Source organism: Siniperca chuatsi, linkage group LG20 (assembly GCF_020085105.1).
Source record: "Siniperca chuatsi isolate FFG_IHB_CAS linkage group LG20, ASM2008510v1, whole genome shotgun sequence".
Lineage (NCBI taxonomy): Eukaryota > Metazoa > Chordata > Actinopteri > Centrarchiformes > Sinipercidae > Siniperca > Siniperca chuatsi.
The window spans coordinates 10,462,490-10,483,113 of NC_058061.1; the positions used below are offsets into that span (position 1 = coordinate 10,462,490).

At 37.5% G+C, this 20,624-nt stretch overlaps 2 protein-coding genes and 1 long non-coding RNA gene across 8 annotated transcripts in view; 1 reads left to right on the forward strand and 2 right to left on the reverse strand.

Moving 5' to 3' along the window:
* Positions 1-14,114, reverse strand: part of LOC122867465 — a 103,336-nt gene extending 89,222 nt beyond the window's left edge. For 4 of the 5 annotated variants that reach the window (XR_006375919.1, XR_006375921.1, XR_006375923.1 and 1 more), the window contains exons 1-2: positions 13,887-14,114; positions 2,187-2,335 (exon numbers count right to left, since the gene is read on the reverse strand). This is a non-coding gene — a long non-coding RNA (uncharacterized LOC122867465). The remainder of the gene's footprint in view (positions 1-2,186; positions 2,336-13,886) is intronic. The other variant, XR_006375920.1, reaches the window with a different exon arrangement.
* Positions 6,698-15,956, forward strand: LOC122867464 (catechol O-methyltransferase domain-containing protein 1-like). 2 transcript variants are annotated; one of them, XM_044178284.1, is made up of 7 exons: positions 6,698-6,850; positions 9,378-9,502; positions 9,630-9,735; positions 11,121-11,239; positions 12,337-12,391; positions 14,696-14,829; positions 14,925-15,956. In XM_044178284.1, the coding sequence occupies exons 2-7, from the start codon at positions 9,398-9,400 to the stop codon at positions 15,075-15,077; spliced, it is 672 nt and encodes a 223-aa protein (XP_044034219.1). In that variant the 5' UTR covers positions 6,698-6,850; positions 9,378-9,397; the 3' UTR covers positions 15,078-15,956. The 2 variants fall into 2 exon arrangements, with proteins under 2 accessions (XP_044034219.1, XP_044034218.1); XM_044178283.1 differs by lacking the exon at positions 6,698-6,850 and adding an exon at positions 7,752-7,934.
* A 102-nt stretch (positions 15,957-16,058) lies between these two features.
* On the reverse strand, positions 16,059-20,067 carry LOC122867463 (voltage-dependent anion-selective channel protein 2-like). Its single transcript, XM_044178282.1, has 9 exons — positions 19,918-20,067; positions 18,685-18,756; positions 18,508-18,557; positions 18,013-18,165; positions 17,878-17,930; positions 17,563-17,790; positions 17,223-17,373; positions 16,986-17,043; positions 16,059-16,883 (listed from the first exon to the last, which is right to left on the reverse strand). Exons 2-9 carry the CDS (start codon positions 18,749-18,751, stop codon positions 16,792-16,794), a joined length of 852 nt encoding a protein of 283 aa, XP_044034217.1. The 5' UTR covers positions 18,752-18,756; positions 19,918-20,067; the 3' UTR covers positions 16,059-16,791.
* Between the last annotated feature and the right edge of the window lie 557 nt (positions 20,068-20,624).

A 20,624-nucleotide genomic window follows, 5' to 3' on the forward strand; every position in this document is an offset into this window, starting at 1 on the left:
TCAGTTTCAGTTTTCCTTTGTCTACAGAATAAAGTGTGTTACTGAGAGCTCGTGGCATATGTTTTTGTGGACTGTGAGAAAAGTGTACAGCACGATTAGAGACACCCTGCAGCCCTACGCTGGAGCTAGAGGATGGAAATGCATTAGCCCTAATCTTTACAGTGCTCAAAATGATTAGTCAGAACATGTGACAACTCCAATAAAACAGATGCCCCCATTGAGTTCTTAAAGCAAATGCATATTGTGGCCATCTCTCTGGGACATTCCCACTTAAATGCGCTGATAATTTGTTGTTGCACTGCATTATTCCTGCCCCATAACCAGACCCCCAATGTGCCACTGATAACTAAAGATATTAATTAGTATATCACGATGGCGGCACATGCATTTTCACTATTAATAAATTCCAAGCCACTGGGCTGTGATTTAATTATGAATTATGTAAATGGTTGCCATGAATCATTTAGGTCTATGTATTTTAATAGCTAAATGGGAGAGCAGAATGTAAGCGTATCACAATAATGTGAATTTACACACTTGAGTAATGACAGCACAAGTACAAGAATATTTAGTGACTTGATCACCACTTCGTGTTGGCCCCCTGCTAGTGGCAGAAAACATTTCACATTCATGAATAATTGACTAAAGCGGTTGTTAAATGGCTATTGAAGGTCATGTTTACCCATAGGTCTTAGGTTTTAAAAGTTCTTTGGTGTGTGCATTAAGATTCAAGCACTGCATTTTACATTATTATAACAAAATCATTTTCATTATATATTCTATACATTTAAGTTCCATGCAGTGCAATGTGACATTGTTGTACCAGCAAGAGGAGGAGTTGTTAAGAAGTAAATGTTTTCAGATTAATGTATTATTGGACAACATTTTGATAATCAAGTCATTATTTAAGACATTTATGAAGCAAAAATGATCTTTGTCCAGCTTCTCAATTGTGAAGATTTGCTGCTTTACTCTGTTTTATATCATTATAAATTGAATATCTCTGGTTTTTAAACTGTTGGTTGGACAAACAAGTATCTGAATACGTCACCTTGGGCTCTGGGAACATCTAATAGGTATTTGAAGTAGCCTGGTTCCAAACCTCTGAATTAGGGCTGCAACTAACGATTATTTATTATTGTCCATCACAACTTCCCAGAGCCCGTAGCGATATCTTCAAATGTCTTCGTAGTCTGACCAAAAGTCAGACCCCCCCATCTCTCAGGATGTTAAGCTGAATGAATGAAATGTACTAAATGGCAATTCAGACGATTCATTTAAAACATCAATAGATTAATCAATAATGGAAGGATTAGTTGCAACCCCACAACAATACAAGGGACAAGACATAATATTTCAATCACTTGTCAGACAGACACAGTTACTGTGTAACAGCATAAAGGACAGAAAAATGAGGTGGTAACCAAACACTGGGTGACACCTTTGTATATATGGACGTTTGTTTCTATTATTATTCAATAGTGAAATGTATATCAGAGTATAGATATCTACATCTTTTTTCTTACCACTTTTCTACTTGTCAAGTTGATGTAGTGCTAGGAACAAAGAGTGTATTTGGTTTGAAGAGGGCTGTCAAATCAAACTGTCAGGCTGCACTTTTTGATGGAGTCGTATCGCTCGCTCATCTGTCAGTCAAAGAGAAAGACTACTGCCAAAGTCAAAATTTCAGAGTTGAGAGGAGCGGACTTACATGACATTTCATTGTCTGGGAGAGCAGAGAAGTCTGACGAGCACACTTCAGCTCTGATTTTAAATTTGTAGGGCTTGTTTGCTAAGTAATGAAGTGTAGTAGAGAGTAAAGAGGTGGATGGTTGGTACAGTAGGTAACTTAACTCTTAATAAGTGCTCTGAAAGGCAATGTAGAGAAAGATAATAGACTCATAAAGTTTCCTAAAGATAATAGACTCATAAAATGTACTATAATCTGTGATAAAAACAGAATACTGCCTCATCACACATACAAAGAAGGCCCACACATTTCAGAGAACATTAATCATCCCAGCATGTGACATCATAACACTTCTTCTCATACGCAGTGGACTCTAGTCAGGCTGGCCTATAAAATTCAATCATCACTACAGTGTCAGACATTGTTCTGGCGTACCAGAAAATTCCCCGACCCGGGGAGTGTGTCTCTCTGCTGGATTGTTATGGTGTTTACTCACAAGAGAGGCTTACCCCGAGGCCAGCTCCACACCTCAATAGCCCAGCTGGAAGCGTCCTAGCCCCCTCGAGGAATACTCTACCCTCCCCTGCTGTCCAGACTCTGTCAGTAAGCAGCAGCGGCAGGCCAGCAGCCAGGACTGCCTGGGAACTGGAGATCAGTGAGCAGAGAGAGCATCAGATTGCAAGCTATCCATCAGGTAGAACAAGTACGAGGAGGTGTACAGTAATTTAGAAAACAGCCCACGGTCCAAATCTTGTTCCCCATGAGAATGAATTTTACCCTCGGCACACTGTCATTGTCACACAGGAACCTGTGCTAGCACTGTGGCCTTCACATGCACTGGATTTGTTGCCATTGTTTGTATTTGATACAGTTTCTCTGTCATTGTTCAGAAATATTAGTGTATTATTATCATACTGTTGTCTGGTATGCAGCACTCAAAAAAGAAGGCTCATTTGCCCCTTCTAGTGGATAGATTTCTATCTGTGTCTTCCCTTTATTCACTAGATTGAAGATAAGAAAACAGAAAGTGTAAACTACTTTAACTCCACAGAGTCAGAGGTCATTTTTGCCACAATGCTCTACATGTAGTGGAAATAAATTTATACATTAAAAGCCTTTAAACTTTTTATGTTAGGATTAAAATGAAATGTGCATGGAGGATGTTTAAGGAGTCAAACAAAGTGCAGCCCTAAATGTTGCTAGTGCTAGTCTGCTCTTACATACTGTAAATGAATAAGGATTTTGATAACTTAAAGTGTATTTAAATGTAGTGTATGCATTTAAGTTTGAGGCATTTATGAAGAGATTTATATCACCCTGCGTTTGTATTTAGGGGTGTATGTACATTTTGGGATGATTAAGGCAATTTAAATATTTTTTAAAGGATCGTTTGTCTCATCATTAGGTTTGGCATTTCTTTACCATCTATAAAAAACTATTTCTTATCACTAATACATGGCGTCATTGTTTGTCTAGCACAAATATACTGTACCTCTAATTCTGCTTCGTCATTTGGTCTTCGGCCATGCCTGCTGAATGTAGTGAAAGTGTGCACCTCCCTACACTTTTTCTTAAGTTCTCTTGTTTTGTTTGTCAAATCATCAAAATATGTGTGAAAGCATTTTTTCATATGACATAAGATTGTATGCTCAAACCTGAATTTAAAAACATTTAAAAAATGAAACAAAAGCTCAGTGTGTAACTGGTATAAAGACATAAATCATATTTTTAAAAAGGTCAGAAGCAGCACATGCAACAATTTTTTCATACATTTAATGAGTGATATGTGATTCATAGCAATTACTAGAGTAAGATGTTAATGAAAGGAATGGCACAATAACAAATGTTCCAGTATGGCACAATAAAGAAATAGGCAACTCTGGTCTCCTTGGTTGATTAGCTGTTACTCTCCCTAAAGTCAGTTATCTACAGCACTTATCCCTGCACCGTAGTTAATAATGTGACCTGTTTCTGACCTCCTGCTCGTGTGTCTCACGCAGATGTAACCAGGCGACAGCCCTCATCATGGCATCAGTCGCAGATACAGAGTGTGTCGGAGGGGAACACATAAGGGACGTAGCATGACAGTGTTCACAGAGAGCACATTTCTCTGAGGACCTGACTCCCTTTGGGCAATTGTAAACACACCTTAATTTAACACACACACACACACACACACTTCCTGGGTGTGGAGGTGATGTGACCATGCCAGAAACAAAAACAGACTCACACACAGTGTGTTACCTGATCACATGGTCTCTAATTTCCAGGGCACTTAATGTCATGCTGCTTTTTTTTTCCCTCTTTCCACACTGATACTGGGGTCAAACCAGTATATCAAGCCAGAACTAATCTTTTATTAAAAGGTCAACCGTACTGTATAATCCACATGTGAAGAAAATGAATTCTTGCACCAATGTAAAATATTGAAAAAGGGCACAAAATGTTGTCTACCAGATACTTTTCCTTCATTAAATCAAATGCATTTATCAGAACAGTCTAACACCAAAATGCGTAACATCAGTGAGCTTCATCGCCTTGACAACACTGCCCCTCTCTGTATGAACACCTATATTACATGTCTTCACATTCAACTTTATTGTCCATTTAATTTGTTTTTATTTCATACAGGAAGGAAAAGTCCCATGTGTTATCTGCAAAGCCTATTTATTAGCTTTATCACATTAATAATTAGATTATTTATTATCTAGTTATAATAACAATGCTGTGTTGTACAAGAGTTATTTTATCATATGTTGAAGTTTTAAATACTCAAAGTTCCAGCCAATACTAGACTTGTATTAAAGGTCAGTCATCATGATATAACAGAAGTTCCTCACTAATCCGGCTACTTGTTATACAGTATTTTATAGAAAGTCAGTGAAGATTAATTTTTACATTTTCATTTTTAAAAACAAACTTTAGTTTTCTGTCAATTTCTAAATGCAGTTTAAAAATATTGGCTATCAGATACTTCAGTCTAAAACTATTTCTATCAGAAATTAAATGCAACTATCAGTCAAATCCCAAACCATTTTGTAACTGAAACTCTGCAATATTAACTGTATGCAAAATAAGAAAAAGAAATACCCCTTTATAGTAACTCCCATATATACTCAATACTGGTTTTGGTCTTCAGTGATTGTGACATATTTCTGTATATAAATCTTTCAATAAAAAGAACATGTACTGTAACTGTGTCTGTTTTATTTTCTAATGTTGATAAAACAAGGCAAATTCATTCTATTAAATCATTATAATTGACTTACTTGTATTTTTGAGGATACATTTGGTTAAGCAGAAATTAATTTAGTGGAGTCGTTATCTGGATTTAGGCAGAAATCGATAAATCGCGTACCAAGCCGAAATGCCAAATTTTCACACAAAACCAAACTGTCTTATATACGTCAGCATTGAGGAAATATATTATACAGTCAGTACTGTAACTGGTGGTCCAACATGTGAAATAACATGATCCATTCACAGCCATAACCAGCAGAGTGCAGACAAACCATTTCATTTTTATTTTCATTACATTATTTATTATCTAGTAAACAATGTGTTATCTAAGAGTTATTTTGGTAAAACTTTATTTGGATAGTTTGCTTACAGATAGTTTATAGAGATATAAAGATATAGAGATTTTTATCATGTTTTAATACAGTTCAAAAATAGTTCAAAATAGTGTAAACTGAAAATCTGTAGTCATTATTAACTGTTAACATTTTATGTACAAAATGCAAATATTGCAAGTGGCCAACTGTATCCCCCTGAGAATAAACCATAAATTCATAAGCCTACTAGATTTTCATACCCAGGGACACAGCAGGAGTGTGTTTGTTGAAGTTGGAACCAAAGATTGTTTGGAGATTTTGCCTAAAAAATTACTTAAACAATTGAACAATTATCGTAATAATGCTGATTAATTTTCTGTCAATCCACTTTTTGTTTCTGTTTGAATTAATATTAAGTAACAAACAACAATTTGTTTTAACAGTTATAACAGGGAGTAAGCAGTTTGTTTTTATGGTGTCACAATACAATTTTGTCCTAGAAGAACATTGGCTGTGGTTTTGCAGGGACCCCACTACTTTTTATAGTCTTCAGTTTGTGACATTATCTTACTGTGACATATATCCATACATCTTCCAATAAAAGGGCTTACAAAAGGACCTGCATGTGTCTGTTATATAGTGCTATCATGAGCGCTGCGGTCAGTCAAAAAACCGTCATTATCTGTTCATGACAGACACTTTTTTTCCTATTGCTGAGGTTACATCTGGTATAGAAACTATTCGTTTAATCTAATCATTATCTGGATTTGGGCAGAAAGGGTGTCCCACATGTTGCTGGGGTTCAAATGGATTTAAAATGCACAATATGACTTTAACAGCTTTTACTGTTAACAGTGTTTAGTAATAAATACAGTGCATAAATACAGTACAGTCTTTACATGATAAATGCCCCCCCAAATATTTTTGTTGCTTATTGGAGCTACTTGCCTCTGTGAGAGTTTGCTCCAACTTTCACATCACATTGTCCTATTTGGGAACTTTGTGTTAATGATTTCACAGCGATTTAGGGCTCGCTATATGCTGTTTTGAATCTTTAGCTCCAGTGGTAGGAATGTACTCAAATACTGTACTTGAGTACAGTTTTGTGATTATTTCCATATTTATGCAACTTTATACTTTTTACTCCACTACATTAATCTGACATCTGTAACGAGTTACTCTGCAGATGAATGCTGTTTACACATGAGGGCGTCTGTATTAATAATAATAATGTAATATACTGTATATAATAAAATGCCTCTCATTCTCCATGAGAGGCACTTTGTAACAGAATAAATTCTGGTGGTATTGATACATTTACTCAAGTAAAGCCTGTGAATACTTCGTCCAGCACTGTTCAGTTGCACTGACATAATATTTGTAATATTTTCTAACATCTTCCAATAAAAGGGACATGCATTTGCACGCAACAGTGAGTCATAACAGTAGGCGTCTGTTTTACAATCCTATCATGAGGACTGCTGCAGGTCATATGACCGTCATTATCTCTACATGACTGACCGATTTTATAAGGTTCGTTTAAGCAGGAATTCACACAGTCGCTCTCTCAGACCCAACAGAGCATCATCTTAGACGCAACTTTGCGGTGAGTTGTTTTTCCATGTAACGGTTTGCAGGTGCATGCGGGCTTCATTCTCATTTCACGGCTCAAGTCTTAGCTTTGTAACGTGTTTCATCAGGAGGAATCTGTCTAGTTCATTGTGTTTATTAAGTAGCTATGCATTCGACTTTTAGCACGTTTTCCGTGTGACTGGCCATAGTTGGAGTCGCTACACTGTATGTTTTAACATTTGCCTCGTAGCATCGCTGCTGAACACAATGGCAGTCACATGATATATACCGTTGTATTGTAAACGCAAGTCTCCCATGCTGATCGCTTTTAAAAACAGTGGAGCTTCGCCTCTAGTCCTAGCATTACGGTACAATGCTGAGCCAACGCGGAAGAGCTTGAACTGGGGTCAGTTTAGGGCTGCGTTTCGTTAGTCGTTCAACGTGCCCTCATTGACTTCACTTGCAATCCCCGCCGCCATCATAAGTGTGGCTCCAATTGTCTTTATGCATGTAGTGCAAGAAAATATATCCATGGTTAGGTGGCAGTAATGTAGGGCCTATATAAAACTCCTGTTCCCTATTAGCAGATAGTTTTATTAAGAAAATGTCATTGACAGCTTTATATTTTACTGGAAAATATAACTAATCGCAGTTAAAAATGTACTTGGATTGTTGTTCAGCTTAATGTGTGATTTCTTTATTTCCAACATTATTTGTAAACGCGTGGAAGTGCCTGCATGTTGCAGTTATCCGCATTAGACGCCTTCGCCTCACTGTAATGCGTCTGCAGGTATTTCTGATGATTTGTAAAAAAAAAAGCAGTCTAGCTGAGCCTGCAACTGGCGGTCGATCTGTGATAGTCTGGGCTGAAAGTGTACAAGAGCATTTAAATCCGCCGCTCCTCCCCCGCACACTCTGCAAGTGGCCTCTGTGTGACGTCTGCTGTTACGTAATACCGAGGGCTGAGGGGAAGTGGCGCTGCTAATGAAACGCAGCCCAGATTTAATCGTTTGGTGTCATAGTCGTCGTTAAAGCGATGTCTTTTCGTAATATTTCCAAAGAGGCTCTGGTTGGATCCATCACACTGGGACTTGTTTTTGTCGTCGGTTATTTATATGGTAAGAGCGAACGTGTTCAAGCCTTAAGACTTTAGCTTTATAACGTCGCTACAACACCGAGGTAACCTGTCAGTAGTAAGGTGTGTGGGGGGAATGACTTGGACAATAGAGGAGGGTGTGAAAGAACAGCCTTTGGACTCATGTTTGTTTGTCTAAATATGGTGTTTTTTATTTAGACTCGGTCTTATAAGAGGAGGAAAACTATCTATGAAACCATTTGTCATTTTTGAGTAGAATAAAAAAAAGTTTCACAAAAGTCATTTAGGGTTTAAAAACTGATTTTAAGTTCTGAGTGGAAACCTAGCACAGGTTTCACTTGCAAAACTACAGCAGTTTTCAGTGTAGATCTGGACTTGTGTTTTGGACACAAACAAGTAAAATCACTATTTTTCACAAATCCGAGGGTTTATTGTTTGTTTGTTTTGTTTTTCTTAAACTGATATCTAGTACATGTTGGAAAATGTAAGCGTTTAACAACCGAGAATTAGGCTATAAATATTCTCCCATAGGTTTTGTCTGTGATAATAATATATTTCCATTATTGTGGCTTTCTTTATACTGTGAACTTGGGGGCTATGTTAGTTATTTAGAGGTAACAACGCACGTGATGCACTGAGGATTTTTGAATGAATCTATGTATATTAATGCTGCACAGAGTGCCCCAAGTTTGAGTCTTACTTTATGCTACCTTAAAGCACCTTTTTTTCAGCTAAGATTACATCATACACCAGTTAAGCATTAAATCCTATGCTTTACCAGGGTATTACATGGATAGAAAAACATAATTGAATGTATGAAAATGAATGTATTTATTAAAAGTTGAGCTAAAAAAGTATGCATGATCATGTCAATCATATTTTTCACCTCATACAGTATGACGTAATGTATTTTCCAGAGACACTGCCACAAGTCTACAGAGTTGCACAGATTAACACAGTACAGAGCCGCCCAGTCCCCTTACACTCATTCATTCACTTTCCCTTCTGGCTTCATTATGAGGGTCATAATGGTAATTACAAAACTGCAAAGCCTTTGAAAAAACGTGAATATCCAGTGATGTGCAGACAGAGTTCCTGAAGTGACATATCCAAGCACTAGTGCAACTACCAGCTGAATATTAGAAACCATTTGGTGAACATGCAAACCAGAAACGTAGGGATGTCAGATGTTAGTCCAAGCTGATTCATTGTATTCCCTAAAGATGTCAAGCTATATTGTCTTACAATTTCCAGTTTTCATTTCTTTATCTGGATCTGTTGCTGCAATAATTGCATTTCCCCACTGAGATCATTTAAGTTTTTATCTCTTCTAAATCAAATAATGTACTTTAACTTGACCAGACCTCAGTTTCCTGAAAGATGTATAGGCTAGATGTTAAGTCCCATGGCATCATCATGCTCTTAAGATCCTTATAATTGTTTCATGGTTCATGTTCGCCCTCAGGGAAAAAGAAATCTTCCAGAATGAGCATCTCCAAAAGTCACTGCGGGGGAAAAGACAACCCACTGATGCAGTACGTCCTCAATCACTCCATGAGGGAGCATCCGGTCCTGAAAAACCTCAGACTGGTAAGGATGTCATGGTATCCGGAATACTGCTGTACTCTGGCACAATTAAGCACTTGATGCATAAGATGTATTCATGTTTCACAGTGTTGTGCATCTAATGCAACTGGTTTCCACCCATTGCTTTCAGAGGACAATGGAAGACTCCTGGAACATCATGATGGTCGCCTGTGAGCAGTCGCAGTTCATGGCCAATCTGGCAAAGCTAATAAAAGCCAAGAAAGCATTAGAGATTGGTAAGGGCCTCAGAGTCACATCTAGTGTCTGAAGCATGCACATCTGCCACAATCCTTAACCTGTTCAGACACCGAGTACCTTTACATGCACTCACAAAACCAGGTTACTAGAAGCAATCAGGTTGCCCATGAAATTGCATGTATATGTGCTGTAAGGCAAGGCAGCTTTGTTTATATAGCGCATTTCAAAAAGAGGCAAAGAAAAATACATACTGTAGTACAGGAATGCACAGATATATCGGCATCGCCTTGTTGACTGCTGTCGGCCTATCGGCAAATAGGATAACATTCACCAATGGCAGTGGCCGATGTTTCTGTTGTGTCGCAACAATTTTGCACTGGCTAAATTTTGTGTTGGTTATTTGTATTTGTTGTATAGCAGCTAAAAATGCTTTTGAAGCAGTTATTTTTCAAAAACATAATCTTTTTCATGTGAAATAAGGTTATATTAATGATCGTTTCATAATTTCGGCCAGAATTTCACAATCGGTGCATCCCTACTGTAGTAGCCTGGTTATTCTAAAACCCGCTTTAACATGCAGCAGGTTCTCTCCTACCCCGACCTTATTTTGGCATCATGGCTTACTTGATTTAAGTGTATCGGTGAAAAAGTATACTGCTTCCTGATTGTCTTTTTTGGCTGAGCAATTTGACTGAGAGGCTCTGTAGTGAGAGACTGCACAATTTTTCCTTACAGCACAAATTTTATAAATAAGTTGGTAAAATGTTCAGTGGAGGAAACTGACTTATTTAAACTTATACTTTCAGTTTTAGTCTGACTTTGAAGTCTTGTGTAATTAGTCTTGTTTTTACCAAGTGTGTTTCTTTTTACTCTACTATATGCACTTCCTTTGAACTGACCCAGATAATTTATTGCACTTAGGTTCTGATGCATCCATATACTATAGATGTTTTTCGTCTTGATGCTTTTGTGTTTTGTCAGTGATATTTTTTGCCTTTGAACAAAAAACACGAAACTTGACTCATTAATTGGAAGACAAGGACACATCCCCGCGTTTAATGATCTCTTTTCATCCTGCCGCAGTGCCGTCACAGCAATAGTTTCCCTGTCTGAAGTGAGGCACATGTACACGTATAAAAAGCTGATTAGAAACCTGGTTACACGTACATGTGGCCAAGAAACTGGCTTCTTCCACGAGAAATCTAGCTGGGGAAATCAGGTTTCTCTATTCCCCTACCACAACTACAAACATATTTAAGAAACCAGAATACTTCTGAAAGCTGACAGTAACCCGGTTATTAAAGTGCATGTAAACACACTGCCTGTGCAAAAACAGAATGTTATTTGGAGTTACTCTAAAAGTGTCCATTTTGCCCTTTCTATTGTCATCCATCATGCTGAGTTTAGTGCCCTCTCATTGCAGGAGTATACACAGGTTACAACACACTGAACATGGCACTGGCTTTGCCTGACGATGGAGTTGTGGTGGCATGTGATATCAGTGAAGACTACACCAACATTGGCAAACCCTACTGGAAAGAGGTACCATTCACATCTATGTTTTATTATTTCAATAATAATTCATATTCAAAACACTGTATTATCATGGGGGTTCATTATATGATGTGTAATACTGCTGTATTGTTCCCATATTGCAAAGTGCTGATCAGTGCAGAGGATTTTCATACGCTGCAGGTAATAGACGTACTGTAGTTCTGTTTAACGCAAGTCTGTGCATCTGCATGTGGAGCAGACTTGAGTGTCTTTTGTGTGACAAAAGACGACTACTGGACCAGTCTGCCAGAAGGGGCGGCACACTGAAAAAAAAAAAAAGTATTTTAATAATCCTGCCTGAGAGTTTAGTTGATTAACAGATTGACTGACTGACATTTGTTTGTCATTTATGAAGCAAAAATGACAAACATTTGCTGGTTCCAGCCTCTCAAATATGAGGATCTGCTGTTTTTTTCTGTTTTATATCAGTGTGAGTCCAATATCTTTGCGTTTTGGACTGTTAGTCAGACAAAACAAGCAGTTTAAAGAAATTCACTGGCCTCTCAGAAATTTTTATTGGCATTGTTTACTATTTTGTGACACAGACTAAGTGAGACATATAAATTAGTGAGAGTGTGACTATACAATGTCACTATAAAAGTGAGCAAAAGAAGCGTTATTGCAAAAAAAAAAAAATCACCTTAAAATGATTTGCATCAACACCACCATCAGAACTTAATTTCATGACTTAAATTTATTCAGTATTTTGAATAACTGCTCATTACTGGGCAGATTTTAAAATATGTTTACATGCTTGATCACATACATTCTTGTAGTGATGAGCAATTTTGGAATATTTTGAATAGGCCTAATATGTAGCTTATGTATAATATGTAAACCTGCAGCCAGCTGTATCCAGGCTGATATCTTATTTTGAGTCATCATAATCCAGAAAATAGCAAAACCAGGTATTGTAAACATCATCATGTTTGCATAACCGACTCAAAAACAAAATATTATCATGCATGCAAATACATTCACAAAAGACATCCTGATAGAAGGCAATGCATAGTTTCTGTTATCAGACAAACAAATCTGCTGCACTTTTACTTTTGAAAATATTCTTGTTTCTTTTTTCTTTACAGGCTGGAGTCGAGCAAAAAATTGATCTACGCATACAGCCAGCATTGAAAACTCTAGGTACAGTAATAAATCTATTTTCTTAACTAACTGTTATACATTTGACAGGAGATGTACAATTTCCTGATGCAAATGTTACAAAAGTCATTCCAGAAGCCTTGTGTGTGCCTTAATTTTCTAATACATCCTAATACATACTCAGTGGGATTAATGGTATTTCACATCCACAACTGCTGTAATCTCTCTGTTGCTCTGTCATTATCTTAGCTGAGGTTGAAGGTATAAGATGGGTATTAATCTCTGTTGTCTGGAACAAAATTACCTGGTCTTATCCCCATTGTTGTATCAACTGCAGCTGTGGTTTAGTCTAAACCCAGTTTCTGCAGGTGTCACATCTGCCTCAATTCATTTTTAATGCCCGAAAGAGGGTTACTGATTATATGACAAACTAAAAAAAGTCAGCTCATAGCAACCATTGAACAATGCACCAGCACTAGCCCCATTGCACAACGTGCCATAGAAAAGCTCAGGGAAGCGGCTGTGCACTGCTCTTTAGTGGAGTTGGGGCGGTTAACCAGATTTGCAAAACCAACCAGTTAGTCCTGTTTTGTCGAGTGTGGAATGGGCTCGTTGTTGTCCCTTGTGGTGGTACCAGTGTTTTCCGCACTCAGGGGGCAGTAATGAGCCCATTGCGGCTTGGCCCACCACAAGTAGGCGAAGAAGACGCCCCACTAGAAAACTTGGGACAAGCGACACAAAAGGAGATTTATGCTTTATCATAAGTCTTTGCAAACAGTATTTTTCAGTTTTGTAACATTTAAAGAATTTGAGGGGGAGTACTAACTGACTGGTTTTGCAAATGTACGTCTGGTTAACCACCCCACCTCCGTTAAAGAGCAGCGCACTGCCGCTTCCTAAACTTTTCTATGGGACCTTCCGGGACTGTCTCCCACGCAGTGGATGAGTTTGTCAGTAATAACGTATGCAGGTGAGAAACGTGAATTGCTCAGTCAAAAAAAATAATCAGATATATTGTTAGACCAATTACCACTGCAATTTTATTGTAACCTAATATTTTTTAGAGATTAGCTGCAGTATACTGTAAAGAGTTACTATTGTAGGAGTGAAATGTCCCACGAATGGATGCAGATTTGTAATAATAGTATAGACTAAATCAAATTTGTTTTATGATAATTAACACTGCAACTACACTTTAACTGACAAACACACACTGTGCATTGTTCCAGATGTGTTTCTAAATGATAACCCTCGCAATTAGTGATATGATTGGCTGAACTGTAAAAGCTGAAATCGATTTCCTTAATTACCATTTGGCACAACAATCGGGTCCAACTAGCGTTTTAGCTAAACCCATTCAGCTAAGCTAGTCAGATGCTAAGTAACACAGCTAAAGACCCCATGGTTTTACCCGAAAGTATAATACAAGCCAGCTACCAGAATAACTGTTATAAAAGAGTTTCCCCTCGGGGATCAATAAAGTATTTCTGGTTATAGATAATAGCAGCTAACGGCTTCATAAGTTTTGGTAACATACCTGGATTCCAGTTGTCCCGCCAAAGAGATCAATTTGCTGCTCTTCTCTTTATTCTTCGCAGTTTATAAAAACTTAAGTGTGAATTCTTTCCGAATCATTTGAATACACAAACGTGTTTTATCATTTTAGCTCAGTTTTTTAAAGTTTTTTACCTCTTGAATCAAATGCTAAACGGCCGAGTGGCCGTGACGACGTAGTGACGTCACTTTCATAAGTCATCGGGATCACGTGGCCTTGCTTTACCTAAAGTTTTAATTTTTATATATATATATATATATATATATATATATATATATATATATATATATAATATTTGTTTTTACTTACCAGTATACTTATATAATACAGAGTATTAATCATCAAAAATAAAACTCATTATTTCATCAAAGGATTATCAAAGAAGATTTGCATTCGCTTTACAGTTCAGACATTTGGATTCATGAAACTAGAAACTACTCTAAAGCTGGGAACTGTTCGTTTGTTTTGTTTTTGTTTTTTTTAAATCGTGAAATTATATTTCCATTTTAGACAAAATATTGACACTCTTTCAGATTTAGAAAATGAGCAACAAGGAGAAATATCTTCATATTTTAATCCGTAAAAAAATATGGACACTTTTAAAGTGAGCTTATTTCACTTTATTAGCTATTAAGAATCTGAGAGGGTCTTTCCAAATGAGTTTCTTATCCAGCAGTGGGAATACTGTTGACCAGAAGGTGATAGATGTTGAGTGACAGATACAGTGCAATGTGATGGAGGTGTCACATATAAGTATTATTGACCTCTCTGTTCTGTCTTGTTTCTTTCAGATGATCTCTTGTCTGCTGGCCAGGCTGAAACATTTGACTTTGTCTTCGTTGATGCAGACAAAGTTAACTATGACAGCTACTTCGAAAAGTCTCTCAAACTGTTGAGGAAAGGGGGCATCATTGCTATCGATAATGTAAGGGCTTCACCCAAGGCAAATGTTTGAGTTCTTGCAGTAGGATATTTCAAGCAGCTAATCCTCTAAACATGTTTTTTTTTCTGGTCCTGCAGGTGCTGTGGGGTGGAAAGGTGGTGAATCCGTCCCCTGATGATGCAGACACTCTGGCCATTGACAAGCTGAACAAGAAGTTGCACCGAGATGCTCGAATCAGCCTGAGCATGCTCACAGTGGGAGATGGGCTCACACTGGCTATCAAACTATAGGACAGGTGTCTGATAAGTGCAGTGATTTATAGGCTAACACTATACTGTATGTCTTCTTAGAGGTAGGTGAACTATTATGAGGGATATATGATGGAAGCTGAAACATACTGTATGTAGTACCCACTGGGCTCATGTCACTACAGGTTAAAGTGATAGTTTGGGTTTTTGAAGTGGGGCTGTATGAGGTACTTATCCATAGTCAGTGTACTACCTGCAGTAGATGGTGGTCAGCACGCCACCAGTTTGGAGAAGCAGAGAGTTGGACCGGCACGGAAGCTAAGCAATGTACTGCTGTGGACAGGGTCAGCAGCAAAACATATTTAGCCACCTAAAAGAAGGCTCACCGAAAAAAATCAATCAATTCAAGAGTACGCTATATTTTGAATATTTTCAGCGCTTTACCTTGCTGTCAGACAGCCATTTCTTTTGGAACTACATTTTCTCAACCAAACAGCGTCTCACAGACAGTCTGCATCTTTTAAATCTTTAGAAAAGTGAAGTTTGATTTCAGTCTGATCTTGCAACAGCACTTTCTGACTACTGATCTCCGGCCAAGTAGCACTTATGCGTGGGAATACTAAAGTTCTACGGTTGAGAAAATGTAGACCCAAAGGAAATGGCTGTCTGATGGCAAGGTAAAGCGCTGAACATATTCAAACTGAACATATACTACTGCAGGTAGTACACTGACTGTGGATAAGTACTTCATACAGCTCCACTTCAAAAAACCTGAACTATCCCTTTTTAATGTGAAGATTATGGAACACTGTATTTAAGTAATTTCAATGCCAGTTTTATTACTTCAGAATCTGTAATAACATTCATTTTACAGTTACAAGACAAAGTGCAGCATTTGAATAAAATAGTGATGGAATTTAATTTTAAAAGTCTTTTTTTTTAATGCATCATTATTTAACCAAATTCATACCATTCTCCATGCAATCTAATTATGTATTGTCAAATTACAGGAAAGGATGAAGGTTGATTTCAGGACTTTATTGCAAAGGTTAGACACGCCAACACACAAACCTCTTCCTGATTAGTGTCACAGTCCTCAGAAATGGGACGAAAAGTGGGTGATTGACTCATATTCTTTCACTCAAGTCACACTGTGGAAAAGAAAATCCATTTAGCATTGTCTTGCAACTTAGAAGCAGGTGTTTAAGGTAGCGGAGGTCTCAAACCCATCACACAGCACAATTAAGCCTCTCTAGAAAGATAAGTGAAGACCAGACAATAGATCGGCTTTGATCTTGATAACGAGTAACCCATCCAACAGGCAGAATATCACTACCAAAATACAAATAAAATGTGCAAATAAAACAAGAGAAAAAGCTTAAATAAAAGGTATATTCTACTGTGCAAAATAACAGCTTAAGATTTACATTCTACTTTATCACACTTCAGCGAAATAACAAGGGTTTTGTTTTTTGAAACCATTCCTGGACATGGTGCACCCAGAGGAGGGTTTTTCTATCACTACGGAAGATAAATTGGCAGAACTGATTTATAAATACATGTGATTGAAACATGACTAGTTATTGTAACCACAATGAAAGGAGGCTGGTGGAAAGGTTTTCTTAACAGTGCTAGAGAACTGGGCTTCTTTTTTTGTTTTGGCTTCATCTCTTTAAAATATCTGACCCGACAGGAATGCTCAGGGTCAGATTCAGCTAATATTCTTCATCTTCTTATGAAATGGCAGAGCAGGCCCTCATGCCTCCAACTCCAGGCCCAGACCAAGTTTGTGACCACCAGCATTGATATTCTTCCCATCCACCAGTGCAGAGAGGAGTAGTTTCATACCTGAAATACAAAAATAAAATATATATATTTCTTTCTAAGTTATTAAAAAAGAGGTCAATTGTGTTTGTAGTAGGTGTATATTAGACTAGAGATGGTTCTTACCAGGCCGCAGAGTCTGGGTATATCCAATTCCTACCAAGCTAGCATTATTCACCTTAGCCTGGAGAAAAAGCATGTATGTATGTAGAGTACAATCAGTACCACCTGCAAGGCTAGACAAACTTTATTTTAATTATTATTTGATATAGTGCATGTGCTTAAAATGTGAGTAGGCAAACAATAGTTTATGAGAAAAATGGGTTTTTAAAAAAAAAAAAAAAAAAAAAAAAAGACACTTACTGATATGGAGGCACTGGAGTCTAACTGGTATTTGGCAGCAATTCCAAAGCGAGTGCCGTTGCTGCCTGCTGTCCAGGCAAGATTCACAGCAGTCTCCAGTTTGTCATTTACCTTCTGGTAAATGGATCCACCAAACTCTGAACCATCATTTCTGAGGGGAAAAAATAGCAAAAAAATGTCCAACATCACTTGCATGTCAGCATTCTTCAAACAGTTTCACCTGACAAAAATACCACATGATCAATAGATCAGTGAGTTCTGTGGAAAGCCATTTGTGTTACTCTACAGTTAAGTTATTCATCCTGCATATTTCAAATATTTGTTGATCCTAAAAACGTACACATTGGTGTGGAGCTGGAAGTCCCCGGTCTTGTAACCAACTGCAAAGTTGCTCTGGGTCATCTTGGATTTGGCTGTGTCAAAGGTCATCTGGTAGCCAGCCAGCCAGCCCTCGTAGCCGGCCACGGCTGCTCCATGGATAGTAGGACCAGCGAAATCTAAATCTACATCAACGCCAGCATTAAGGTATTCCCTTTTATAACCCGTCTTGACCTTGCCACTCTTCTTGCTGTGAAAATAAGGAAGTTAGAAGGGTGTTCTCTTTACAATGATTGCAAGTCCTGATTTTACGATTAACACATAAACTGGAGCTTACCCAGTATTTGGTGAAAATGTAGTGTCAAAAGTAAGTTTCAGCCCTTTGGTGATCTAAAGAAGATCATTCCATCAGTCACATTAATTTAGAGCGGTTTCATTAGTGAGATGATCAGCAACAGAGTTTTTAATTTACCTGATCCTCGACACAAATTTCTGTACCAAGTGTGTTTTCCGTGGTCCACTTCTCTGTGAACGTCAGCCCATACTCAGCCCACTTGTACTTGGTTTCCAGGGTTCCGTTGACCTTGCTGGTGTCTACATTGGATGAGCCGGACGTTTTAAACTCCTAAGTAAATACAAGAGGAAATGAATCCTACCTGGAAACAATACAGCAGGTTGAAGTTCATCCACTATCAGTACAGTTGACATAGGGTAAATACAGAAAAAGGCAGATAGTAATATTGATAGTGTGTTTTAAAAAATATTGTATCAGCTGATATAAATTTTTAAACATACACATAACATGAACAACGATTTTGATAAGTATCCTAAAGATATGTACTGAATGGGACATATTGTAAAGTTGAAAAATAAACACACATGCTGATAACGTTATATCTGTGGTAACCTAACATCAGCTAATACCTGCAATGCACCACTGTTTATTTATAGTAACAGCTAAACTCACCACTCCACTTGAGGACTTTGTCTTCACATCAAGCTTAATCAGTCCAAAACCTGCAAGGACAATGACAGTGAGGGACTACTTACTGGGTTTGATAATGCATTTCCAACAGCTGGCCTGTCCTCTGCGTGTCAATAAATACACACTTATAAAACTGCCTTTTATCTTGCTTCCAGTTACCATATCCCTTATTGAAGATGTCCTTTGCTGATTTTCCAAGGTCTGCATAGGTTGGAGGAACTGCCATTTTGCCTGTCACAAAAAGGACATGTCAGAGAGTGTAAATGGTGACAAAGGACCATAAATGTGTGTACATTAAAGTGAGAAAAATAAGTATCTGTAAATTTGTGAAGCCTTTAAAGGACATAGGTTCAACTACAACCAGGGCTATGGCTACCATTGAGGAGCTGAGGTATCTTTTCTGGGAATTTGTGCATTGTAGCAACCTTGAGGGAATTTGCATTCTACAATTTCTTAGTATTTAGTACTTATTACTTTCAGACTCAGTTTACTTAAAATTGACTACTTTGGGACCAACAGCAAAAAAAATAATGGTAAAAACATAAAAGGAGAAAGTATTTCCCCACCAGAATTGTATTTGTTGCAGTGTGAAGAAGAACTTTAAACTAAAATGTAGACCTATTGTTGGGAAATAATTAAAAAGCGAATATATTAAGCTAATAAATTAGTGAGAATTAGAGAATGACAAATATAACTATTGAAAAGCATTGGGGGAACATGACAGTATTTCTAAAATCTTTGCAGCAGCTTTGGCTACAATTAGTTACTGGTTTTGTTTAATGTTTAAAGTTATAACGTGCTGTCACTGGCCTTAAAATATTTGTATTGTCAGACACTTGCACCACTTGATTGAGAGTCATTCGGTCTCCATTACTCTCAGATTCTGTTGTCACGTCTCCAAGGTTAGACCAAAGGCTTGTCTGAAAATGTCTGCTTACAGTGACCTGGAACACGATCGTAACGTTAGGGCTAAAGGTGTGACACCATACCTGGCAAAACTATGCGCCTTTATCTTTACAACTACTAGTATAATTCGGCTATAATCTAATTATCAAAGCAGCCGTTTATAGAGCAACATTTTTGATAAAATGGGGAATAATCCTGAAATTTAAGAGAAATTAGAGGGATTTTCTTTAATATAAGTTAGATGCATACGCAGTTTAGGATTGCTCATTCGTAATTTTTACCATTCAAACAGGTGTGAACCTTTGACAATGATAAGAAATATTACAGTCACCGGTGCCTGCTTCAATATTTTTAAGGAGTTTGAACACATGAGGATGGTAGGGTGCGTTTTCTAGCTAGCAAATTGGACGTTTAATAACCGTCTTGCTGACATTCCAACTAAATACAACATGAGTAACCTAAGTAATTATACGGCCTATTACTTACCGAGTATTACTGGTGTTGATGATGTTGCTGTTAACTTGTGAGGCAGAAAAAGCAGCAGGGACCGGTGTAGGACGATATGGAGGAGACACCGCAACAAACACCCCCCTGACCTCGGCGCCGCAGGACCCGAAATATAGCTGTTTATTTTCTGCCCGTCTGAAATCGGAGCGCGATGATAATTTTGTAATTATCTGCCAATTAATCAAGTATTTGTTCTATGGTTTGGCAACAACAAACGTAATTCTTGTCATTTGCAAAAGCCAACATTTTTCGTGCCAATGTGAGCTGCCAGCACACCGGCAAGTGGAAGACCTCTAAATCACCATGGTAACCAATACTAATGCTAATGTAACGTTTTACTTAAAACTTAATAAAAAATGACAATACCAGGGAAATATAAAAATATACAACATTAAAGTCAAATATATAATTAATTTATGCCACATTAAACAACTATAATACAGTACTTCACAGCTTTCGTATTTTTGATATTATTGATGTCATAATCATTCAGTTACTGTTAAACTTGCCCAAAGTTAGCCTTGGTGTCCATAGTCCACATATTCTTATGTAGCTATCTTAAATTATGTGGACTTATCCTATTATAAATAACACTAATACAAAGAAAATGAAATCTTAGTCGAGCTCAGTGCTTGTAAAACATAAGAAAATGTCTTTGTAGCGCAGTCTTTCTCCATATGAACAAT